Here is a 27,621-nt window from a genome sequence, read left to right as displayed (position 1 = left end):
AAGTTATTCATTTTCTCCGAAAGTAGATAACCAACTTTCCGGAAAGTAGATATTTCCCATTTTTATGATACAAATTTCCCGTTTTCATGATTATCTACTCGCAAAAATTAGTAATATTTCCAAAATTCGAAATCTACTTCGAAAAGTCGATAATCTACTTTCCCGAAAAGTAGAAAGAAAATCTAAGTCTATTTCTTCCTGAAAGTAGATAACCAACCTTCCTCGGAAAGTAGTTATTTCCTCATTTTTATGATACAAATTTCCCGTTTTCTATGATTATCTACTTCGCAAAATTAGGTAATATTTCCCCAAAATTCGAAAATCTACTCCCGAAATCTACTTTCCCGAAAAGTAGAAAATCTATTTACTTTTCCGGAAAGTAGATAACCAACTTCCCGGAAAGTAGATATTTCCATTTTTATGATACAAATTTCCGTTTTCTATGATTATCTACTTGCAAAATTAGGTAATATTTCCCCAATTCGAAAATCTACTTCCCGAAAAGTCGATAATCTACTTTCCCGAAAAGTAGAAAATCTATCTACTTTTCGGGAAAGTAGATAACCAACTTTCCCGGAAAGTAGATATTTCCCATTTTTTATGATACAATGAAAGAAAATTATGAGGAAACTTTTTGGGGGAGAGAATTTATAAACTCCTGAAATAATCCACCAGTGTGTTGTGATGGCTCCTTCAAGACCACAGGCTTGACCAACACTGACCTAGGATCAGATACATACAGGAACCAGTACAGTACATACCCAGTGTGTGACAGACGTTATCGACCACCCAAGCAGCTAATGAGTCGATCAGTGGCAGAGACAGTAAACGAAGTAAACCAGTAATAGAGGTGAGGTTTGAGTGGACCGTTAACTGGTTACCGGCTGTATATGTCAACAGGGGGCGGTTATTTATAGCTGGTATTTATCATAATTTCTTCTTTAAAATATACCATATTACTTCTAGATTACACATTGATATTTAAATGTTTTTAATAACTTGATGTACGGGTTATAATATCGTTAAGTCCATTCATTAAGCTTTACAATGGTGCAGGTGTTTGATAGGAACTGTCCCTGGCCCAAGTTCTGGTATCATAAACTAACCTAACCTAACTAAATGACATTTGCCACATTCCCATTCCTACACACCACAAACCCATCTAACACATTCACACCACCACCACCACACACCCATCACAACACATTCACACCACCACCACACCCCATCCTACAGCACATTCACACCACCACCACCACACCCATTCACACCACCACACACCCATCCCTACAACACATTCACACCACCACCACCTACAACACATTCACACCACCACCACCACACACCCATCACACACACCACCATTCACACCATCACCACACATTCACCACCACACACACCATCCCCTACAGCACATTCACGCCACCACCACACACCCATCCCCAACAACACATTCACACCACCACCACCACACCCACACCACCACCACACACCCATTCACACCACCACACACCCATTCACACCACCACACACCCATCCACCCACACACACCACCACCACCACACACCCATCACCCACACCACACACCCATCACCCACACCCATCACCCACACCACCACACACCCACACCACCACACACCCACACCACCACCACCCACAACACATAAAAACTGTCTCTATAAAGTTTGTTTATAATTACAGGCATAAAGTAAAGTAACATATATACAATGATTATGAATTTATTTAAAAAAAAAACATTACAAATTTTTTTTCACGCTGTATGGACCACAATGCTTACTGATAGGATGTACTGTAGTAATATAAAGGACAAAGATTAACAGAAAATTAATGATATATGTTAATGTTTTCCTCTTATGTGTGACTCATTATTGCACAACTAACACAAATACTGCACAGTCAACTAATAAATTCCATTTACCTCTCCCTCTGAAACATGAACCTCAAGATTCAGACTTATGAACCTAAAGCATTTATGTTCTTATGGACAAAATAGTGTATCAGTCTATTGCTTCATGAGTCTGAATCTTGGGGTTCATGTTTCAGAGGGAGAGGTGAATGGACTTACGTAGTTGACTGTATGTGATCACTTTCCATTCTTGATCATCATGTTAAGTAGCCAGTACAGTACAATAGCATGTCATGACATTGTCGTTAGAGTACAGAGTTATTAAAATTGTCTTAGCCAGGGAAAAAAAATCACATTTCCTCAAAGCTAAATTCTCTAATGTGTGAATATTTTAACAAATTCTAAACTTCTAAATCATAATTGAAAAATGGCACAGAATTGAAACCAAATCAAATTTCAGACAAAGTGAATATAGCCTTACAGTACAGTATAACCAATTATTCCAGTAGTCATTTAATAACAAGATCCTGGGAAAATATTACTCCCTGATATACCGTATCAACTCTCTCTCTTAGACACCATCTAACACAGATCATCCTATACAGAAGAAACTAAAATGTCCAAATTCATTAATACAGTGAAACCTCTTTTTAACGGACTGTAAAGATAAGAATATCCATTACATTGAGCGTCCGTTAGCTGTAAAACTCCACCTAATGGATTACATGGAGGTAGAAACAAGTTATGTGGAGGTTCCACTGTGGTAAACATGACTGAATGAACGATGAAAATAATCTAAGGCGCCAAATGGGAATATTTAATTGATGGCCAGAGCATCAGACTGCGCCTCCATGCTCAACTGATTCTGTAAGTCTGAGAGCTTCTTCTTAAGAGCAGCGATGCCCATAAGGATGATATTCTCTGGCTTGAGCGCTCCGGCACTCTCCACATTGTAATAGAACTTGTTGGGTTTGGCTGTTGCGTCAAACTCTGCCTGGGCTGTAGGACGGGAGACACAATTATCAGTCCAACAGATATAATACACAGATGAATAACATAAAAGTAGATATTATTGGGAGAAACTCTAAAGCACGATTAAGGGGACAAATATTGTGTAGAAATGGAGGAGATAGCGATGATGAAAGTATTGTCAACTTGGCCGAACAAAATTAATAACAAGGTCTATACAGCACATGTTTGTACAGTATAGTACTTCCTTTATGTACAACCCCACAATTAAGATATGTTTAATATATTAGACAAGTCATCTATAACTGCAATTAAGTGTTTGTGCTTCTCGTCTACTGTCTCCACTTCACACAGGAAAAAAAAGAAAGAAAGAATTTTCGTTCATTTCTGATATCCCTCCTCACTGTAGGTTCAAGGTATCTAACACTTAAAGTAAGGAGCCGATATACTGCCTTGTGAATTAGGGATGCACCGTAACTTAGTTCCGGCCGGAACCTCAATTTTTATGAAGTTCCCGTTCCGGCCGAAACTTTAGAAAAATAACTGGCCGTAACTTGAACTTTTTATTGATATTGGTAACTGTTTCATGGGTTTTACCTTCAGTTACTTCAGTACTCAACAGTCTACACCTCTGGTTGTAACTGTTTATTTTACTGACTGTATAGTACACATACAGTACCTCCTTACATCAACCTCAGCTGATATTGAGGGAGACACTGTGTGAGGCAGCTGGGTGAGAAAACTTGAACTAAACAAGTACTGGACGCGTCATGGCTCTGTGTGACTGGTTGTGTCGTGAAACATACCCGTCAAAGACTCGTGGCTTCCCATAGATCAATTTTTTTTACAAGTTATTATTTTTCCATGTACAGTATTTATAAAACAACTTTAATGCTAAACTTAATATATTTTAGGTGATGTGACACAGTTTGGGTAAATTACTATACAAGGTGAATCTTACCTTGAAGCATTGTTGTATTACAGTATTATATAAAAAACACTGTATTAAAAAGCAGTAAAGCATGTAAAACCAAGTGGCCTTCTACTTGAACTTCATTTCACGGCTTTAGTTTAAGAAATTAGTTTAAAAACCGAACCAAAGACCAATAATATCATATTAGCATTTTTGGGCGTCATAAAACTGATTTAGTTCTTACGTTGTTTAAGCAACACTTAAATTTCCTGTTCTGGCCGGATTTTTTTTAAATTTCCAGCAAGTTCCGGTTCCGGCTGGAACTTAATATTCTGGTTCTGGTGCAACCCTATTGTGAATCAATATAGGATATTAAGTTTCCATAACGTACACTTCATATTAAACAATTAGAGGATATGAATAAGTATGTTTAGGTATTTTCTAAGTTGGTTATACACTATTGTACTTTTATTTTTTCTAATGTAAAACTGTAAGAGGAATAATAACTTCAGATACAATATATGTAAAGTTAATACAGTATAGTAAACAGTGGCGGCTCGTTGGTAGGCACTGTGGAACTGCAGCACATTATATAATAAAATATATCATATATGTTTATTTATTTATACTTGTACAAGATATTTAAAACTACTATCAATAATCCTTAAACTTAATGTCAATGGCCATCCTCTAATTCCGAGAAAAACAACAAAAATCCCTGTATGTGGAACTGTCTTACTCGACAGTTCCAATAACGGGCGTTTGCTTTGTCCCACGCATGGCATGTCCTGGAGGCGAGCACTGTGGATCACACAGTGCCGATCTGGTTATCAGTGTGGGAGGTAGTGTTTACGCATCATCCTGTGTGGTGCTTACGCGCCGTCTGCTATATCAAGAGTATTTGAATGTGATAAATTGTAGATGATGTGATATAATACAGTATGATATCACATCATCTACAATTTATCACATTCAAATACTCTTGATATAGCAGACGGCGCGTAAGCACCACACACAGGATGATGCGTATGATTTATATTCATAGAGACTACATTTTGTATTCATTGTTTTTTCCAGAAACTTTATTGTATAGAAGAATTTGAATTAATTAAACATGGCCTCCTTGTTTTCCCAAGAAACTTGTTCTGTGACAGTGAGTGAACTTCAACAACTTAAATTTTCACAGTTGTCTCTTCATGAGAAAGTTGTTATTAAGACAAGAGGCCGTCCCTCACCTGATATTCAAATATCTCAGCCAGGAATAAGCAACAGTAAGAGGTATATTCGTAGCTTTCATTCAGAATGGTACCAAAGGAAAAGTTGGCTCTGGTTGTATAGTATAAACTTCTTGATATTTAATAAAATAGTAAGGAATTTAAGCCCTAGAACCGATTACTGTATTGGCGGACTAATACTACAGCTGGTTGACCGCCAAGTGCAAGCAAAAACATGTTGAGGTCGGCTCGTTAACCGAAGTTAAGAATCTTATGGGAGGTAACTCATTAACCGAGGGACCACTATATATACCTACTGTATTTCTGTGTGTGTCTTACACAGTATTAAAACAGTTCTTAAAAATGTTTTGAAGCAACACCCCCACGAATTGGAGTCACGAGCTGCCACTAATAGTAAAGGTATTCATTCCTTCACTACAGGGATGCCACTTTTATTATTTTACTTGGCTAATGCTAGAAATTTTATTCAGCACACAGCGAACACCATACACAAGGGGTTAATACTTTATGAGGGACACATACAGAGGAACACTTCATCTACAACTGAATGTGTCACTTCCTCATTAATCTATAAACCTTTCACCCTTTGGTTCCTCAGTGTAAGAACTCATTGTGATATCAGTTTAAAATGTCTCTTCAGATTCTCTCCTGCCTCAATATATATTTAAACAATCTTCTAAGATCTAGTTTAATCTAGCTTATTACCGACATTCCAGTTCAGCCAGACGAGGCAGTAATATGCTATGCTGATGATATCTGCATTATGACACAGACCAAGCTCAGGCTCTAAGCCTTGCTGGATGTATTTGCCCGGAGGACTGTGGAATGTGGTCTCATAATATCTGTTGACAAGACGAGGGTACTCAATCCTCGTCTTGCTCACCCTCTGCCTCTTGGCTTTAACATTAACAGCATGCCCTTGGAACTATGTAGCTCCTATAAATATCTTGGAATTTGTGAATGATGCAAACTTTGTCGGCAACCTTCATGCCAAACTAGTGCAGCGCATTAAACCCCTCAGAACCTTTGTTGGCAATGGCTATGGAATTAATATCACCTATGCTCGTACTTTCTATCTTCACTTCATTCGTTCAGTAGTTGACTATCATGCTCTCCATCTTGTGGCTATTCCGCCTAAACAACTCAATAGCCTTGAGGTAGTGCAAAATGAAGCCATGCACATCATTCTAGGATGCCCAAAATTAACCAGAATTGTAAACATGAGGAAAGAGCTCGGACTGCCCTCCCTATCTGAGAGGATAGCCCTACTTAATACCATGTTTTGTGTCAAAGTTTTGAAGAACATGGTCCCCAAACTACAGCTCAAACTGAGTTGATGTTCTATCTAAGTAATCCCAACTATCTCGTTAACCTTACTGATGGCTCTGTGCAGACTAATGCAGGTAGAACAGGCTGTGCAATTGTAATATATAAACAAAAAGAGATGATAGTGTCAAACAAGCAAAGGCTGAACAACTGGGCCAGCACAACACAAACTGAACTAACTGGAATCTACTTAGCCACAGACTACCTTAAAGAAAATGGAGGTGGGGTGATATTCTGTGACTCTCAAAGTGCTTTGAAATCAATGAACAGCCTGTCAGGTTCTATGTCTAAAGTTGTATGTGATATTAAAAGATATGTGATAATTGCCAATGAGAACAACTCTCGTATCGAATTTGTGTGGATTCCGTCCCATGTTCGAATTAGGTATCATGACCGTGCTGATAGACTGGCCAATGAGGCATGTAAGAAAGAAAATGTTGACCGCGACCTTGGTCTTTCCAATGATGTACTTAAAAACATTCAAGTCAGAATCATGAACTCTGATCTAGAAGAACTGAGAAATGCAGAGACCTAGCAGTTGTAGCATTACTGTAGCAAATATGACAAATTTTGTGACGAGAGGTACCGGTATGGCCAGCATAAGGACAGAACCAGACAATGTGATGTAGTCGTGGCCAGAATTAGGCTAGGATACAGACACATCTGGCAAGTTAGTAACGCTGTACCCATACCGGAACACTCAGCATGTAAACTTTGTGATAAACCTTTGAAGCATACACTTGAACACTATATTATTGAATGTGACACTGTCAAAGACCTGACTTATTGTATCGTGAACTTTGTAATTACTACATTGAATCGGGGGTGCTTGGGGACATTCTTGTTGTTTATCCCAAATTTGCTAGCCCACACTGATGAGTCTTCAATTAGAATATGACGTCCAATGTATATGAACCACTGTCTTGCATGGCAGCGAACAGTGACATCACCCACATGACTCTGACCTATATATACTGCTAATGAATATGATGTATTTCTTTGTGTATGAACCTCTGTCCTGTGTGGCAGTGAGAAGTGATACCACCCTCAGTGTCAAGACCTGACTGAATTACTCAGAATAGGCAAACTGTACTACAAGCTTTGTCAATAAATTTGTTAAATTAAAACTATCTTTGTTTTCTTTCTCCAGCCTTCCGTTTCACTGCTCATATTTTTATTATATTGTACATAGTAATGAAAAATAAATTCTACATCTGTGAATTATAAACTACAGTATTTCTACATGATAACTAACCTTCTCTCTGTTCTGGTTAATCTTTAACAATAAACCAATCAAATTCTTCCTCGGCTCAAAGTGAAAAAGCGGAGGAAAGTCTTTTATCCATCTATGGCAAAGGGGATGACCAGAGTGACCTATGAGATCCAGAGCTGCTAAATGCCCCTACAGCTACAGCATTTATAATTATTGTACAGGGACGTAGGATGGTCTAGTCTACAGAAATGAGAGGAACAGTTTTGAAATCCCATTTAATAGGAGAGGTGTCCCCGAGCACCTCTGTATGGTAGTGTATAGTACAGTAACACCAGAGGAGAAGTGAGTCAGTGTGGGAGCATCTGTATTGTTCTTGGTTCTCACACTGCCACAACAAATCAAGGCTTGCAAGTACAATAAAAATAGAAGACCGTAAATATTTGTAAGGACTATGAGTGTTCAAGAGGTAAAACCAATTTAAAAAGTTGACAACATGGCTACTGGGTCCCCTCCCTCCACCCCACTGCCATACATTCACATAATAAAAGCCACAACTCTTAAGAAGGCAGATCAAAGTGTTGACTGTAGAATTCACAGCAGACCTTCTTGGGTAATATTCTCTTAACAAGTTTCATCAACACCCACTCGAGTATGTTTGAGTTACCGGCATTAAATTCACAAGATGTCTGGAAAGATATACATATGGCCTGGCAGAGAGACAGGTATACAGTGATATCCCCATTAGCCTGAACAATTAATGCAGAGCACTTCCGGGAATGAGAGATCTCCGGGTAACGAGATGACTCTCTCAAAGCCGGAAAAAATCCCTCATCCCCGGAATTTTCCGGGTAACGGAAAAATTTTCTCGGAATTTCCAGAAAATGCGCCAGATTTTCATCTCTCAAACCCGGAAAAAACTCCCCCCCCCCCCCAATCCCCAGAATTTTCCGGGTACGGGTATCTGGAAAATTGTCTCAATTTTCTGGAAAATCATTCCCAAAGCCGGAATTTTCTGGAAAATTCTGGCTTTGGGATCGATTTTCCGAGAAAATTTAAATTCCAGCTATCGGAGAGTTCCGGGTTTGAGAGAATCCGGCTAACGGAGATATTACTGATACTATTTCTATGTCCCCTCAGCCTGACCGGAGGAAACAAGACTGGCAGACTCAAGGCATAATTATTATTTTCCATATTTATCATTGACACATCACAAATCCTAAGTACAGTACACTACATCACAGTTGATGGTACAACACCTGAAATACAATTAATCCTTAGTTATCCATTATCATACAATAGATACAGCTCATATTGGTAAGCAAACTTGTTTCACTGAAGGAAAGTCAAGCACTATACAGTACAGTAATAAGAATGATAGTTCCATGTAAGTAAATGTAAAGCTCATAAAAATCCATGTTAAGTCCTGGTACAGTATCAGTAAATGGTCAGTCACATGAACCACATATGAGTTATCATAACCATGCTGAATAAGTAAGAGTTCAATCCTTTGTTAATAAAAAAAATAAAATAATAATCAATGTAAAACAACAGCTCTCATTAATTTTTCCAGTTTTGTGGGATTGTTTATTTGGTCAGAGGATCTAGTGAGCTGGACGAGAAGTAAACAGCTTGAGTCACCCTCTGATGATAAGCTGTAAAACCTTTACCTGAAGTAAGGTGGTAACAACACTTATGGTGTACACCCACTTACAGTATTTACCACCAAACCTACTAATAGTCTAAGAGATGAGTTAGTCAAAGAGAGACAGGGAGAGTGAAAAAATTAGAGAAAAAAAGAAACAAACATGCACAGAGCTTCAGACTGGTAGCATGGCCTTCTGGACAGCAGTTTATATAAGACTTATGTTAATACTGTACCATGCACAACTGGTCTGTACTTCTTGAACACTTCAGCCGTCTCTACAAACTTCCAAAGCCGGTCCAATTCAGAACCTGACATACAGTATACCTTCCCCACAAAGACTGTGTGGTGTGATCTCTATCATTATTCAGTGGAGTGTAATTCATGACCCAATTCAATGAAAAATGTCTTAATTAAGTTAGCCACAGCAGCTAGCCACTATGTCTAAGGAATAAGTGTACAAATACATGTTATGCATTGTTTGTTGTCTGACTATAAACACTGTGGTGTGTAAGGTGTTGTACAATAATGCACAAATTTCCCATTAGAATACCAGAGAAATTGGACAAAGGGATAATCTTCTCTGGTATTAAATAATTTGTGAAGGTATTTTTCTGGATGATAGTGTATGTAATGATGGTACATTCAGTTTCAACAGTAGAACAAACATTAAGAAAGCAATATAGAACTTTCTCCATTACAACTCCCCATCATTCACTCAAAGGGCCAAGTGTCCCACCTGTCTCTTAAAATAATCTGAAGCTCTGCATGCAATATTATTAATTGAACTCTAACCTCAGAATGTCACTTATTATATACAGAGGCCAGAGGAATAAGATGATCCAAACTAAAAGATGCCTTAGGTATGCATAATGTCATTCACCAATCGCACTCATGTTGGAAAATAAAATGAAAACCTTATTTTTTTTTCACTCTAGTTGATAGCCAGTGCATCAGTCTGAGCCTCCATGGTGAGCTGGTTCTGGATATCTGACAACTTCTTTTTAAGGATGGCTATGCCCATTAGTACTATGTTTTCTGGTTTGAGAGCCCCCGAGGCCTCCACGTTGAAGTAAAACTTGTTTGGTTTGCCAGTAGGATCAAAAGGAGCCTGAGCTGCATGAGAGTGTGGAAGGAAAGGTGAAAGTCTCAACAAGATAATTTGAGGTTGGCAACAGCTGGTGGTGGTGGTGGTGGAGGAGGAGGACAGGATTAGAGTCAAGGTGATAAAAAATAATAATAATCTCAGAGACTCGACAATATTCCTGAAACTGATAGTATCCCATTTTAAATTAATATGAGCACAGATTTTTTTCTAATCATATGAGCAGCTGAGTGACAACATTAAAGAGTCAAAGAAATAGATGTACAGTGACCCCTCGTTTAACGAACGCCTCGGTTAACGAAATTTCGGTTAACGAACTGCCTTCCACAAGGATCTTCAATTCGGTTAACGAACAAAAATTCGGTTAACGAATTTTTTACGAACCGACCTCAACATGTTTTCGCTTGCACTGACCGGGCAACCAGCTTTAGTATCAGTCCGCCAATACATTAATCGGTTCTAGGGCTTAAATTCCTTACTATTTTAGTAAATATCAAGAAGTTTATACTATTCAATAATTTTAAAAGTTTAATATTCAATGTTTTAGTCATTTTAACAATTATTGAACATAATTGAAGGTAAAGAAACTAGTTTCTGGCACGCCATCCAGCCTCTCAACACACCATACAGGCGTCAGTCTTTGTGTCTTTTCAGTGGAGACAACATATTGCTTGAGACTCTCTTCAACTAAATGCTTTTTTTCTGTGTTTCCAAGCAAATTATTGGTCATTTTGAAATTTATTTTACATATTGGCAGTGCAGTGTTGATTTAAAGAAAATAATCTTGAATTACACCAAGAGAACTAAAATTTTATGGGTGAAATGGCGCCATGGGGTGACTTCTCTTCCACCCCAATGCCTTCTCTTCTCCCTTCTCCTCCTCCACCTCCCACTTCAAATGCACATCATCATCATCATCCAGGAGCCTTCTACATACACACCTCAAAGTAAGTGAACTTTTCTACCATTTTTGTTGAATTTAGGAAATTTTCGTGAGCTGGAACCAATTATCCAAAACCCATTGAAACAATGGTTTCGGTTAACGAACTTTTAACGAACCTTCTGGAACGGATTGAGTTAGTTAACCAGGGTCACACAGGTAAAGTCTTCTTCATAGTGAAACAATATAATCTTACATATGATTTTTCTACTAAGACCTGACAGACAGATATAACTAAGGTACCATATATATATATCATCGCCTTAAAATTAGTTCATAAAAAGATACGTACGAGTATTTTCATCCAGGGTGGAGTATTCACTTTTGGGCCACTCTTCTGGCTTGGGGAGAAGTGTGTGCCGCTGCGAATTGTCAGGGTCGTACTCGAAGGCTACACTGCTTGTGGGGTTCCACTTGGCGTGCTCCTTTCCAAACCCTTTGACTGCATAAGCTCGCAGTCTCAGCGATTGACCTTTACGCAGCTTTACAATAAGGATGTCTGGAAATGTATGAGAGGTAGAATAATAATACTATTGATTACTAACTCACACATGCCTGTTTGTTTTATAAGATGGATGAAGCATAAAGCAACATACAAAAAATAGTACATATCCATAACATTTATTTAATGAACAATATCCTTGTACACAAAAATGTTTCACAGATACCCAAGCTGCACACCAAGTTATTGAGTCATCAGCTGAGACTCATCTGTATTTCTTAATCTGTTCAAACACACAACTTCCTTCCTCAATTCACAAATGTCCCTTCAGAACCCTTTCCATAATCTACTAAACAAAATTGATTTTATGTGAGAAGCAAAATGTTTGTACAGTGTGATGATGAATGCTTCACAACACTGCTATGTAATTACACTTTTCTTTGCACTGGGGGTCTTTTGTCTCAACATGTATAGTACGTACTGTACATACAACATATTCTATCAACAGTAATCTCCTGATCCTCAGACTCACCATCGGACTCTCCATACTCGCTGGCTTCGTCTTCACGGTGCCGTGACGTTACGGGAATAACTCTGGCGTCGGAGGACTTGAGATCAGCTGTGGAGATCTGGCGAGTGTGGTCATCCTGACACTTGACATCCAGTGTGAATTCTACGGAACATTCTGGACAGTAGTCTGTGCACGAGCAGTCCTGGAAAGGTTTTACAGTAGTAGCATTAACTTCACTAGTATCTTCCTGAGAGATTCAAGTTTGGAATTACTTCAAATACTTCAGTGAATAGCCTGGGTATGAAACTCAGTCAATGGTGTAGTTCTGGACCTGACTGAGTGATGCACATGAGGTACAGGGTCTTGATGACACAGGTACTAAGAGGGTTCAAACCCTTACTTGTCTCAGTCAAGTCAATGTTGTTGTTATTATCCACTCTGTACAGTCACCCACTAAAGAACTGTCGTCTTCTGCTGCTCCATGAACCCCAAGATTCAGACTCATGAACCTGAAGCATTTATGGACAGAAAAATGTATCAATCTACTGCTTCATGAGTCTGAACCTCTGGGTTCTTGGAGTAGGTAGCAGGAGGTGACATTAATTTTGTGAGTGACTGTAACTGTATTTTTCTGGCTATATAAACTGTTTCAGTATCAGTGAGGCTAAAATAATACACAACAAAATACACATTGTCGTCTTCATGAATGTATTACAAACATTAACCAGATGAAGTTTTACCTACCCTTGAGTACTGCATCTGTTCAATACGTTCATCTGAGGTGAAAGGAATGAGACCAATGCGGTGAGCGATGAACTCATCACTCAGGACGGTAGAGTTTTCCTCCAGCTGGACCCAATCAATGGCTATTGTTGGAGTCTCTGCCATAAAGATTCGGCGGATGGAGTTGGCCACACTGTAACCAAAATGTTCGTTATATATGATAAAGTTAGTCCATATTCTTCATAAAATGTATTTAAGGGCGATTTAAAACTTTCTGGCACGGCATAATTAAAGTTTTAAATAAGGTAGTCTCTATTTTTTTTAATTATTTCATGGGCCATTATATTTCTGTACAGGTACAGTATTTCTATAGTTTATGGAGTAACTTGTCTCTCTCTCTCTCTCACTCTTTAAAAGGAAAAAGTCAGACAACCTGTGACTCACGCTGTATGAACTTTACAGTAACATATGTAATCAGATTTGTTGTAAATTAAAAGATAATTTACATAAGATAACCTTACCTAACTAAACCTGACCTAAAATAATAATTAACTAAACCAAAATAATTTATATATATATATAATTTTGGGGTATTGTATTATTTTAGTTATGTACAACAATCTCATTCAAGAACTTTGGCATTTACAATCTATAAATTTAATAATTCTATGAAAACTACCTCATAAATGTCAAATAACGGAGATATTGGATGTGTTTTAGTTTCTTGTTATTATCATATACGGGAGCACCTGTCACCTGCTTTGGTTACAGCCGACCCACTCTGTCCCATCATACTGGCACGTCCACAACAAATGTAAAATTACACCATGACGCTTCAACGAAGTTGCTTTCGTTGGTACCAGATATAATAATAAGTACTTTCTGTTTAATATGGCATAGGGTCCACCCCCCAAGCTAGGAAGTTAAGTAAGGTTAGGTAGTTTTCTTTGGTTGGTTAGGTTAGGTTAGGTTCTAGAAAATGTCGCCTCTTTTATAATGATAAGAACATGTGTGGAAAAAATAACCCAAATCAAACAACTTCTGGTGGTAGAGCTGTTCTCAGACATTACATAAGAACATAAGAAAATAAGGAGTCTGCAATAGGCCGGTTGGCCTGTGCATGGCAGCTCCTGTCGAGAGTTACTACCACTCCCTATCATCCATGAATCTATCTAGCCTCCTTTTGAAACTTTCCAGCGTTCCAGCACTTACTACAAAGTTGCTAAGCTTGTTCCACTCGTCCACCACCCTATTTGTGAACCAGTTCCTTCCTATCTCCCTCCTAAACCTAAACTTATCCAACTTAAATCAGTTGCTCCGAGTCCTATCCTGCTCGAATATTATAAGAACTTTATCTATATCCCCTTTATTGATTCCTTTCACCCACTTAAATACGTCTATCATATCTCCCCGCACTCTTCATCTTTAAAGAGAATGCAAGTTTAGTTTCTTTAACCTATCCTAATATGGAAGGTTTCTAAGTCCCGGAATCATTTTCATCATTCTTCGCTGCACCGACTCTAGTGAATTGATATCCATTCTATAATAAGGGCACCAGAACTGAGAGTCGTAGATTAGTTTGCTTTTCTCTAGATGCGATTGGATGCCATCTGCTATAATTGATTCAAGAAATTTCCCCACTACTGACGTCAAACTGATCTTAACCTAACCTACAGTATTATTATTGTTTTGGTCATCCAGCGAGGTGAGGTTAAGTTAGGTTAAACTTATGTTTTTCCGATGGATTTTGATGTTTTGAACGATTCTGACCTTCATGTCAAATAGGTGGATGGCTGAAACGGTATGGAAACACAGAAGAAGGCAGAACATTCCACAGTTTGGCTGTGTAAGGAGAGAAGGATTTACTATAATGGGTTATCATAGAGTGACCGATAGCCAGAGAAACGGTGTTACGAGCCCACGACCTCGCCGGCGGTACACAGGATGTCAAATACACCGAACATTGTTATCTCCCTATATAAGCATCAACATTGAGTTCTGTTAATATCTACAACCGAAAATTAACTTGTAAAATATAATAATAATCCAGTTATAGTTTAAATTTATCTGGAATATTAAAAAAAAAAATTCAGTGAAACAACTGCCTAAGGTTACATCTACTACACTAACACCTATAAAACATTTACCTTAGATCTGTGTCTTCTATGTAGAATTTAATGTTTTCTTCAGTAAGTTCCATTAAATTAAGGGATGGTTGGTTGGCATAGGGCATAATGAAGAGTTAAATGGTGGTGTTAAGTCTCCTGTACAACACTCAATCTTCCTCCTTATATCTCCACAGCTTATAGTATTATCTTCTTAGGTTGGGTAAATCTTCTTCCTTTCACGGGGTATAGTTTGAGATTTATTAATAACTCCAGAGAAATAATTTAGTAATGATTTGTGAAGAAGTTTAGTCTTGAGGCTGATCACTTGTGGTAGTCCTGTGTTACAATTATACCACGAACAGTATACCTGCCTATTATTATTAGTCTATATCATCTTTTATACATAGATGTAATGAATGTAAAATTATGTGAGGATAAAATGAAAAATTATTCTTTAGTTATTTAATCAATTTTTTTATCTTCTAAGAGTTAAAAGAAAAAAGTAGTTTGTAAAGTTTCAGTCGTGGTGTCTTTATAACATACAGGCGGCTGGTGCCAGAGATACTCTGTTCAAAGTAAGAAAACTCCAGTTAAAATATGTATAATATGTGTGTACCCTACACTTGACAGATACCTCAGTAATAGCGCTATTTATTGGCTGTGTTGAAAAGATATCCGTGACGTGGGGGTATGGGTTGTTTGGGTTCACACTCAGGATGGGGTGGAGGAAGGAAACTCACAATGTACTCACTGTATACATGTTGTATTGGGTGTACAGGGCAGCTTGGTGCTGGGAAGGCAGCATGGTTACAAGCGTGATGTAGAGAGAGCTGGTTGCACTAGCGTAGCTAGGGGGCGGGGGGCGGTCCGCCCCGGGCGGCACTTTTGGGTCTGCTCATCACCCATATCTGCAGCTACTGGAGACGTTAATCCATCCCTTTGTATCGGCGGCAAGTTAATCCTTGTCGTGTCTGACCTAACACCTGACCCACATCATCACGGCCACGTCATGAGCTACCCCCTTGCTATGCGCCCCCCCGCCCCACACACAACCTGTAACCTGTTGAGGATTAAGGAAACAACTTCAAACAAGTACGCCAGTGAGCTCATGTGGTGTGGGTCAGGTGTTAGGTCAGACACGACGAGGATTAACTTGCCGCCGATACAAAGGGATGAATTAACGTCTCCAGTAGCTGCAAAACCATGCAGTCTCGGGTCATGTACAGCCGACCAATCCACCAGTTACAAGCAATTCACTTCAGTTCTGCACAAGTCTCCATCGTGACAAGACGAGGGAAGGCTAGACTACTTTAAGTTCTCTTGTGTTTTCGATCCAGTTATTTACTTGGTTGGATGACATAATACTATAAGGTAAGAAATATTAAAGTATTGGTTAAAAAATATTGATGTGACCTTTGCTGCGGTACTGAGATTAAATATTAAGATTTTGTTTCACAGCATTGCGATTTTATACTAAGACACTATCCTCTCTGGGGTACAGACAAAAGCCCCCCCGACAAAAGACAAAAGCCACCCAGACAAAAGCCCCCAGACAAAAGCCACCCAGAGCCCCCCCCAGACAAAAGCCACCCAGACAAAAGCCACCCTTAGACAAGCCCCAAAAAGCCCCCAGACAAAGCCCCCAGACAAAAGCCACCCAGACAAAAGCCACCCAGACAAAAAGCCCCCAGACAAAAGCCCCCAGACAAAAAAGCCCCCAGACAAAAGCCCCCAGACAAAGCCCCCAGACAAAAGCCACCCAGACAAAGCTCCCCAGACAAAAAGCCACCCAGACAAAGCCACCCAGACAAAGCCCCAGACAAAAGCCCCCAGACAAAGCCCCCAGAAAAAAGCCCCCCAGACAAGACGAAAGCCACCCAGACAAAGCCCCCCAGACGAAAGCCCCCCAGACAAAAGCCCCCTACTTTGATCGGGGTGGCTTTTGTCTGACAACAGTAATATATATATATATATATATATATATATATATATATATATATATATAAGAGTGCGTCACTGTGCAATATGTATTTTTTGTAGGGTCACGGAGGGGGGGGCGGCAAACTCAAGGGCCGCCCCGGGCGGCACACACTCTAGCTACGCCACTGGCTGGTTGGTGAGGGTGCCCAGAGGAGGACAGCTTGTGGGTCGCCATGGTCGCCGGCGGGAGCGAGGACCGCCAGGCAGGAGCGGAGGAGGTGTTGCTTGTTGGTTGGTGTAGGTAGAGGTAGGTCACCACGAGGTCAGGTCTTATATAGCGGAGGTAGGCGTGGCTTAATAGTTGACCTCCGTGATGTAAGGCGGCGCTGGTTGACCTAGACCACGAGGCATACACTGGGGAATTCGCGGGGTCGGCTACTCAGCGACAAACAGCGTTTGTAGGGGAGGTAGACACTACAACGTCATAGATATGTTGTAGTGGAGTCCTCCCCTACAAACGCCGTGTGTCGCTGACTGGCCGACCCCCCGGCGTATCCCTCGTGGTCAGGGTCAGGTAACCAGCGACGCCTACCATCAAGCCACGCCTACCGCGGTTATATAAGACCTCACCTGGCCTTCATCGACCTCTTTCTACTTATCGCCACCAGCAAGCAACATCTCTCAACAGCTCCACACACACGCTCCCTCAGAAAGCTCCTCGCCCTACAGGAACTTTGAGCAAGCTTCGCCCGACTTAGTATCTCTTTAACACTGTGCTGTGCAACAATATATATTACGGGAAACACATTGTGACTTTCTCTTCTACCTCAATCCTGAGTGTTGGATGTATTTCATGTACGTATGTTGTGAGGCCAAATAAGAGACCCTGCCAAAACAGTACGCTATAATGGTATGGGTATATGTAGTGTGTTTACTAATGCGAGTCCTTTACTTTTGGTAAATGTGATAATAGCGTAGTTGAAAAGTTATCAAACACTTATTATAAATTTTCCTTTGTGTGATTGTTATGAAAGAAGACAGGGCATGTTAAATAGTTGTGTAACTTTCACTTGCAGCCTATAATAGTCATGAAAATTTAACATGCTGGCCCCTGCCGTGGGGTGCCGTGCTGGCCAGCATGGCACCCCATGGCAGGGGCCAGCACGGCACCCCACAGCAGGGGCCAGAACGGCACCCCACAGCAGGGGCCAGAACGGCACCCCACAGCAGGGGCCAGAACGGCAGGGGCCAGCACGGCACCACACGGCAGGGGCCAGCACGCCACCCACAGCAGGGGCCAGCACCACACCACGGCAGGGGCCAGCACGGCACCCACGGCAGGGGCCAGCATGGCACCCACAGCAGGGGCCAGCACGGCACCACACGGCAGTGCCAGCACCACAGCATGGCACCCCACAGCAGGGGCCAGCACGGCACCACACGGCAGGGCCAGCACGGGCAGGCCAGGGGCAGCAATGGCCAGCATGGCACCTCACAGCAGGGGCCAGCACAGCACCACATGCAGGGGCCAGCATGGCACCACACACCAGCATGGCACAGGGGCCAGCACACCACGGCATGCACAGGGGGGCCAGCATGGCACCACACGGCAGGGCCAGCACAGCACCAGCAGGGGCCAGCACGGCACCACCGGCAGGGCCAGCACGGCACCACAGCAGGCCAGCATGGCACCCCACAGCAGGGCCAGCACGGCACCACACAGCACCAGACAGGGGCCGCATGGCACCCCACGGCAGGGGCCAGCATGGCACCACAGCAGGGCCAGCACGGCACCCACGCAGAGGCCAGCACGGCACCCACTTGCCAGCACACGGCAGGGGCCAGCACGGCACCACGGGGGCCAGCGGCACCCACAGCAGTGGCCAGCACGGCACCACATGGCAGGGGCCAGCAGCACCACACGGGGCCAGCGCACGCAGGGCACCCCACAGGGCCAGCACGCACCCACAGCAGTGGCCAGCACGGCACACGACAGGGGCCGCATGGCACCCCACGGCAGGGGCCAGCACGGCACCCCACGGCAGGGGCCAGCATGGCACCACGCGGCAGGGGCTAGCACGGCACCACGGCAGAGGCCAGCACGGCACCCCCGGCAGTGGCCAGCACGGGCAGTGTCGGCACCCCACGGCAGGGGGCCAGGGGCACACGGCAGGGGCCAGCACGGCACCACGGCAGGCCAGCACGGCACCCGGCAGGGGGCCAGCACGGCACCACGGCAGGGGCCAGCACGGCACCCGGCAGGCCAGGCCACGGCAGGGGCCAGCACGGCACCACGGCAGGGGCCAGCACGGCACCAGCGCCAGGGGGCCAGCACGGCGCCAGCACGGCACCCCACGGCAGGGGCCAGCACGGCACCCCACGGCAGGGGCCAGCACGGCACCCCACGGCAGGGGCCAGCACGGCATGGACCAGCAAGGCACCCACGGCAGGGGCCAGCACGGCACCCCACGGCAGGGGCCAGCAAGGCACCCCACGGCAGGGGCCAGCAAGGCACCCCACAGCATGGCAGCAGGAGTGGACCTCAACAGGACATTATGTGGGTAACTGTACTTCCTGCATAAACTGAGAACTTTAATGTATATAACTAATGAAACCAAATTTCCACAGATGATGAAAAAAACAAAAACAGTTAACTTGCATCTTTATTCATGAATATCTGGTAATATAAGCAACTCATACACATGTACACTGTTTAAACATTCTGTAATTTAAGACAAATTATGATAGTAAAATTTTAAACCCATTTGTGCTGCCTACAGAGGAGTAAATTTTTTTTAGCTGAAGTTGACCTATGCAATGTGTTCACAAGCATAAACAATGAAGCATCAAGACACTTTCTAAATAAACCATATATAAGGAACATGTACAGTACAACATAATAAAATATATGTCATTTAAATAAAGAAATATTAAATAAGACATCACAAAATGGGTGTACCATAAAACATTAAAAAAATATGATAAAAAAAAGTCAACAGCAAATTCAAAATTGCAGGATTTTTTTTTTTTTGGGGTGCACAGTATAACGTAACGTAAGTCTTGACGTGAGAAACAATATGTGGCAGAGTGTCCACAGTTGCAAGTCAATTACAACAACACATGTCTCAAAGTTGCAACAAATTCATCATCAACCTGTTCTGTAAATTACAAAAAAATAAAATCAGAGGGATTAAGTATTCACAACTCGGGGTCAGACATCTTGTGGCTGATATTCATAACGAGTCAGGACAAACCATAGTGATGATGCTCATATTATGGTCAAGTTAAATGTTTTAGTGTTCAGAAAACCAATTCCATAATCCATACAGGAGCAGCAGCCGTGAGTGTCCTGCCAGCTCTTAATGTCTAACTCAATTAACTTAAATCTAAGGAATTCTGAAGAAAAAAATTAAGATAAATTTCAAAATTAAACTTATAAAAGAAAAACTTTTAAGGAACTTTAGGAATGACCTTAAGTGACATTACACCCAGTACTGTAGTATGGCTGTAATTTATGTTGTCTATTTGAAATACAGTACAATACAGTATCAGGGATTATATATATGACAAATATAAGGAATGACTCAGTTTCAGAGATACAAAATAATTAGATTATTGCATGATGGACCAGACAACGGAATGACTAATGTCTCCATACAGGAGCCTAAACCTGTATATGCAGCAAAACCTCAGTAATTTGCTGAAATAAGTCCTATATGCACTACAGTATTAAGAAAAAATATTTTTTTTTTCACCTATATATAAAGCTAATTAAATAAACACTTGTGGATCCAATAAATAAAGTATTATTACAATACAAAATAGCATTTAGCTTTATTGTTGTTGGATAATTTTGCAATGTACTGTATTTTCCCAGTGATGTACAGTATTTAACACTTTGTAATATTCAAGAGTCCTTTACTTCTGGAAACAGGATTAAATATTTTGATACAAGTTATGAGGTACTGTACTGTGGTGTGCTGCACCTCACAATGAACAAGGTGGATATAACAGTTGACAGACCCACCACCTTGCTGATGGGGACATGTCTACACACTAATTATCATACAGTATTATAATAAACACTGTTCAATTTGCTACTTTACTTTGTTTTCACAAATAATTACACCTTAATCACTTCCAAATTACTGAGGTTCTCCTGTATTGAGGGAATATACAAGAAAGCATAAAATAATGATATTGTAATGAATTATAAGGAAAAAAAGACCAATGGCAGCCCATTCCCATTTCCTTGATAAGACTCGAGGCAACAAATATACATCTGAAATATATCATCTTAATAATTACTTGATGATGACTAAGATTGACCTCACAAAACAATACATCAGCCTTTTATGACATTGGGCAGAAGGTCAAATCAGGCATCAAGAAAATGGGATTTAAACCAAAGCAATAACACTGCCAAGCCTGCCTAAAGTACATCACAAGTATTAACTCAGCTGCACCATCCCAAATATTGTAAATTTCAATAAATATCACAACATTTATTCCATCAAAAATTTCATATAAAAAGTTAATGTCTATTAACTTATTACACAGCATTTGATAATGCCATCACTGATACAATTGTAAGAGTCACTGCTAGGAATTAAATCATGTTTAGAAACCAATTCTCTGATTAGAAACCATTTTTATATGTAATGCCCTTCCATCATGTACCAATTCAACATGTAGCTACCAATTAGTATTTGGTTCATGGCCAAACACTTCTTGTCAATGTTGGCACTTCAATTCTCCATCAGAAAGGACACCTGATAATAATATTTGAACTTTTGGTAATGTTTAACTTTCTAGCAGCTGATGACAAGATATCCTTCTAGTGATGACACAAACAATTCCTTATATCCTAAATTACACTGCCTGTAGCTACTCAAACCATGGAAGCATAATAAATGCTTAGCCCCATTAAACACTTTTTGTAAATGCCTGTATTAGAAAATTATAACAAAGTATTTACTCTGTGACAAAATCAACTTGTCTGTGTATAAGTTAATCTTTCTCACTCACAAATGGAAGAAAATGTCTAGCTGGAAAACTCGACTGATTACAAAAATAGCCCGACTGGTGTTGTGTACAGTACAGTATAATATTAAACATAAGGCTGTACAGGCAGTTTATGATTGGGCACCGACACTGGTGAGGTCGGGTCATCAGAGCACCTTAAACCTTCACCTTAATTACCATCAATGATATGGACACTTTTTTTATTTCCATTTAATCTTTTCTTCAAATTATTACAAACTTCAGTTATTACTGTACTAGTTTTCCCTGATGGTTAAAGCTGACTGCGTACGTCTTCCAACTTTCTCAATGCACAGATATACAACGTAAATAAGATAAATTAAGAAAACTGACAAGATACTGTGGGGGAGAATATCCACTACAATACCTCCATTTGTTGAGGGAAAATTCCTTTCCATGTACAGTACAGTACTATGTTTGTCTCACACCTCCCCTGAACCAAGCTGCGTGTTGCAGTATTAGCTACCGCACTTCTTAGCTAAATAGTTTATGCTTCTTTCTTCTGAACCAGCTAGGAATACCAAGCAGTTAACCTTGAGGTGGATACATCAGCATGTACATACTCCAACACTCAATAATTTCTAAAAAACACTGCTATCAAAATTACATACAGTACCTGTATATTTTCTGCAATATCTACAGGTGAGAGAAAAAAACTATAATTTTATATAATATTTGCCAATTTGTTGTCTGATAATATTTATATTTTATGAATATAATAAAATCTCAAGATTCACAGATAATTAACATCTTTAGAATAAAAAACATATCTATAATGTTAATAAAATTCAGGGTAACATCTTTTACTACCGACTGTAGGTCGTCTCATCTCATCCATTAACGTTTTCTACCAACTGGAGGCTCGTAACACTTCCCTCCGTGGCGGCTCCATTCTTTTTCGTATTCGTGATCGAGGATCTCTGCACCGCGCTTCCTGGTTAGTCCCGTCTCGTCCAGGCTCAACTCACACATCTGCATGTCATCTCGGCCTAAAATGAGAGTTGTGAGAATTATTAGTTACATTGTTATTTCTGTTCTGGTTACACTTTCCAGTTAGTGTGACATTAATTATAATTAATGTCACACTAACTGGAAAGTTAGTTTTAGTTTGTTGAGTAGCTTTAGGTTAGGTTAAGTTAGGTCTGATGAAGCACTGAAGGTATGTGTGGTCTGATGAAGCACTGAAGGTATGTGTGGTCTGCTGCATAAAACAATTTACAAGAGACTGTTGAAGGAGTGGATTATCCCCTCAGTTCTGCACTCAAAGGATAATACTGATGGTTAGGTTGAGTGAGGGAAAGTTAGATAACTTGTGCTGAGATTAAAGTTGTACTAGATATGTATTAAAGGGTACGATGTTTGGGTGTAGTTGCGAGAGACAAAATAAGGCTGGATTAAATTGTGAGAAATAATCAAAGCAATGTGGTGTTTCCTCAGGGCACTAAACCTACCCAAAGTTCAGTTCTCATGGCTATAACTAGAGTCTCATTTCTTATACCTGTGTACAGAACTGTTCATAATACAATACCAGCCTGTCTGGCCACAATATACTGTACTTGCCTGCAACTGTCCAGTCTTTATCTCCAAAACTGCTCTGAAACTTATTCTCAAAGTACAAAACACTGATAGTAACTGTTTGAAGGAGATACTGTACCTGTGTTTGACTGTAATAAATATATAGCAAGAAGAGAACTGTATCTCTTTATTTTTAAATGTTGATGAGGAGTGTAACCACTAACCTTATTAATCACTTAAAGATCTTAGTCCTTGAGATACAACACAACACAACACAATATACTGTAGCATCAACATTATAGTGAAAAATTGGACTACATGAATAATGAAGATATAAATTTTCCACTGGGACACTTACCTTGAGTAGGATATGAACAATAATACCATTGATGTACAAAATAAGAAAGATCAATTGTACAGTTTATACATCAACATCACTCCATCTTGTTATGATAGTACAGTACAGGTAACAGGTACTGTACTAAAACTGTGATTTAACATGGAACCTCTATTTAAAGGACTATATGTAGAGGAAAGACCATTATATCAAAGGTCCATTAGATGTGGTACTCCCCATCTAAAGGACTATATGGAGAGAAGTTTGTAAGTCTGTTATATGGAGGAGTCACTGTCCACATTTTTGATACTTCAATATAAGTCTCAGTAATTTTGTCTTTCAAGGAACACAATGTACTCCTCTGTCACTCTTATGAATATTAAATGTATACACAATTAAATTTTTGGTCTCCATATAATGTAGAGTAAATAAAGGAATATATTTATGGTATAGTTAAGAGAGTATAATGATTATACACTGAGTAAACCCCTACCTTGCATCACCAAATACTAATTCCAATTTATTCACCTACCAAACTGCTCATAAATTCCCTTACTTACCCAAAACAAGTCAGCATCATCCAGATTACAATACAAATAGAGGAAAAAGAAGCAGCGTTTTAGTTACCGGTAATAATTACTTTGCTCGACATTTCAGAATGATACGGTACGTGTTTACCAGCTGGGGATGGGGGGGGGGCACTTTCACCTGGAGGGACGAGTGAGTTATGACATGCACGAGAAACATCCTCCATAGACTTACCTGCCACAAGCAAGATCGGAGGTTTATCAGGGTGTAACTCCATCTGACGAGCAATCCAATCACCGTCAAAATGAGCATACCACCTGTTGACAGTCAGTTACCACCTTTATCATGATGAACGTTTCTACTCACACAAAAACTACAACTTCATAAAAAATCAATTATCCATTGAAGACATTAAACTATATTAGATATCACAAACACAGACACATAATTGAGAAAATCATTTTTTTTATCTAAAGCTTTAAGAAATACCATTTGATGAAACCAAACTTATTCCTTCAGTTATGAATTGTGTGTGTGTGTGTGTGTGTGTGTGTGTGTGTGTGTTTCTTCCATTACTGTTCTATCACCTCAAATTTATGACAAGTTTTATGTGAAAGGTTTAAACAATTTCTTTAGAATACTGTAGTCACCTGGTGCATCACAAACTCCCAAGATTCAGACTAAGTTTTGATGTTTTCCAGCACCTTATTATGTAATTTGAGATTGTGAATAAATCTATAATCTTAATGTTGACCGATTGTCAAACATTATGGTTAATAAAACTAAACTTTACTTCACAAACTAAGCAAGAGTTCAAACCTGCTTCTGACACCATCAGTGAAGAGGGGTGAAGAGTTATAATAAATTAAACTCTCATCTCCTTTTTTTAGGAACACAGTGTGGATAATTCACCCTCAAGTTATATATGGAGAAGCAGTTAAGATGAACAAATGAACAGAAACATTGTCAAAAAAATCTTGTCATAAAATTGGGGAACACTGTACTGGTAAATGGTTAACCCTTCACTATGGCATTTAACATTTTATTTAGCTAACGCCAGATGTTTTAATATTCAGTTCAGAGGGGAGCCCATACACAAGGGGTTAAAGATGTAAAATGAAAGTTAATGTGTCAATTTGGTACAGTGGGATTTCATCAAATGGTTTGCAATTATAGAGTTATTATTATTATAATTTATTATTATCAGTATTACAGGTACAGCATAGACTCTCAAACCCTGGAGTATTGGGGCCAAGACTGAGCCAGTAAGGTACAGTAATTCAAGTCTTGCCGCCACACACTTGCACAAACTCTACTTCTGGCAAATAGAGCGACTCACTAGAGGCTTCAGGATCATCAACAACCCCATTCAACTTGCTTGTAGGCAACTCTCAACTGAATAACAGTATTTAATGTAACCTTTTTATCTAAACTCTGTATACAACAATATTTTCTTTATTTTGATATTTCAGGCATATAAAAAACATTCAACTGAGTTTTTGTGAGTGTGTGGAACCAAAACTTGACTTGGCAAAGGAAGAAAATTTTCAAGAATCTGACCTCAAGGGCCTATTACCTGTACACTACTACAGTACTTCAACTTTTTTTTTTAATGGCCTCCATCCTCCCCTTATAGCCATACCTTCGCCACCATTTTATTACCTAGTACAACTACTACTACTATTATTACTACTACTACTTTTTACTTTTAATGTGACCTCTTATTAAAAGTGGATGTAAATTCCAACCGATATTAAATAAACACAGATACACTCCTGTTCTCTCGCTAGGGTTGGTAGGCATGATTGTGAGACAATTGCTACCTGTTATGGTAGGCCTAATTTAGTTAATTCATTCAAAATATAAAATTAGTTCATTGTATTATGGTTAGTGAATAACAGTATGCCTCATGGGCCTATCAAAAACCTTCATTCGTGGCGTCATTTTGTTTCCCCTAAAAATTTTAAATATATTTTTTTACCGAGTTAACAGTACAGGGTATTATACGTTTAATTCTCAAAAAATTTACGAATAACCCAAAGAAAAAAATTCCACAATCACACAACACCATCAAGGAATTTCAGTAAGACCTAAAATTGAACATCAGCTGGAACACATCACTTATCAACCATTAACTTGAAACAAACTAAATCAGAACTGGACTCTTAACTGATATCTATAGTCTGTGGTTAATTATGATATTGACATCTTATATAAACAGTCTACTGATGAGATTACCTGAAGGAACGAGACACAAATAACTTTCTATGGCTAAGATGAAAGTGACCATGTAAAATACCCGTCAAGTATTTCCTAAACCAGTGGTTCTCAACCTGGGGGAGGGAGCCACGGCAAGAATTTAGGGGAGCCACGGCGAGCTGTTATAAATTGTACGTTTCCAAATAATGTTGGGAATCTGAATTAAACAAAACTTGTATTACTTATTTTGACTTGGCAGAAGAGAATTTTCATTCTTTTTTTGTCATTTTGTTTAATCATAACGACAATACAATTTTAATATTTACATACTGTGGTGCTAATTTTTTTTTATTTTTTACGGATTATTTAAGATTTCACAGGTCCAGTCCGTCTGTGTGACAGGCGCTGGACCGAGCTGCTGAACTGACTTGTTCAGTACGTGTCCGTGTGTCATCCCTTTGCAAGTGGTGAATAGAACCGAATGATCTCAGTCTGGCCTGGGATACCATCACGAAAACAGTGGAGTGTATTGTCTCTGAACCATATATTGTGTTTGAGCTTGACCCAAGCATAATATACTCCGTAATTGGTGTTACTTATTTTGTTTCATAATTCATGTGGTCACTGCTTTAAGTGGGTGAAATATTTGTACATTTCCTTTATTAATTATTTCCTTATTTATTGGTGCCATTGTTGTTCATACTCATTCTTTACTTATATTATCCTACCATTTTTAGCGCTAAATTGGTATGACTCACTATTCTTCTCATTCTTCCAAGTTTGGCAGTGCTTGTCAAAGGAGGCGTGTTCTTGCTTACAGGAAGTACACTTCAGCTTATTAGCTTGAGTGTGAATGTTTACCTGTGTAAATGTTTGTGTATGACTGTATGTGTGCTTTATGTGTGTGCATGGGCGTGTTATGTATGTGAATGTGTGTGTGTCTTTGCCATTCTAACTCTTGTCCTATTTATCTATCCTTCTTTATCATTCTTTAGTCTTTATCACTTGTCTGTTTGTCTGTTCTGGGAGAAACATGAAGGAGGTCACGAGGATGTTGAAAATTCCTCAAGGGGGGAATGGGGTGA

At 39.9% G+C, this 27,621-nt stretch overlaps 2 protein-coding genes across 10 annotated transcripts in view; both read right to left on the bottom strand.

Annotated features, from left to right (window-relative positions):
* Window positions 1–1,723: 1,723 nt before the first annotated feature.
* LOC121877714 (DNA-directed RNA polymerase II subunit RPB3-like) lies at window positions 1,724–15,336 on the bottom strand. 2 transcript variants are annotated; one of them, XM_042383558.1, is made up of 6 exons: window positions 15,034–15,336; window positions 12,908–13,079; window positions 12,185–12,365; window positions 11,503–11,709; window positions 10,083–10,281; window positions 2,758–2,866 (listed from the first exon to the last, which is right to left on the bottom strand). In XM_042383558.1, the coding sequence occupies exons 1-5, from the start codon at window positions 15,117–15,119 to the stop codon at window positions 10,100–10,102; spliced, it is 828 nt and encodes a 275-aa protein (XP_042239492.1). In that variant the 5' UTR covers window positions 15,120–15,336; the 3' UTR covers window positions 2,758–2,866; window positions 10,083–10,099. The 2 variants fall into 2 exon arrangements, with proteins under 2 accessions (XP_042239491.1, XP_042239492.1); XM_042383557.1 differs by lacking the exon at window positions 10,083–10,281 and having other exon boundaries at window positions 1,724–2,866.
* A 4,227-nt stretch (window positions 15,337–19,563) lies between these two features.
* Window positions 19,564–27,621, bottom strand: part of LOC121877791 (unconventional myosin-VI-like) — a 69,678-nt gene continuing 61,620 nt past the window's right edge. For 7 of the 8 annotated variants that reach the window (XM_042383656.1, XM_042383661.1, XM_042383658.1 and 4 more), the window contains 2 exons: window positions 24,572–24,654; window positions 19,564–22,946 (listed from right to left, as the gene is read on the bottom strand). In XM_042383656.1, coding sequence (XP_042239590.1) covers window positions 22,795–22,946; window positions 24,572–24,654 — 235 coding nt within the window. In that variant the 3' untranslated portion in view covers window positions 19,564–22,794. The remainder of the gene's footprint in view (window positions 22,947–24,571; window positions 24,655–27,621) is intronic. The other variant, XM_042383664.1, reaches the window with a different exon arrangement.

The sequence above is a fragment of the Homarus americanus genome, unplaced genomic scaffold (genome assembly GCF_018991925.1).
Source record: "Homarus americanus isolate GMGI-L3 unplaced genomic scaffold, GMGI_Hamer_2.0 scaffold24523, whole genome shotgun sequence".
NCBI classification, from domain to species: domain Eukaryota; kingdom Metazoa; phylum Arthropoda; class Malacostraca; order Decapoda; family Nephropidae; genus Homarus; species Homarus americanus.
Note: the sequence above shows the minus strand (reverse complement) of the source record. Positions and strands in the feature narration are given on the sequence as shown.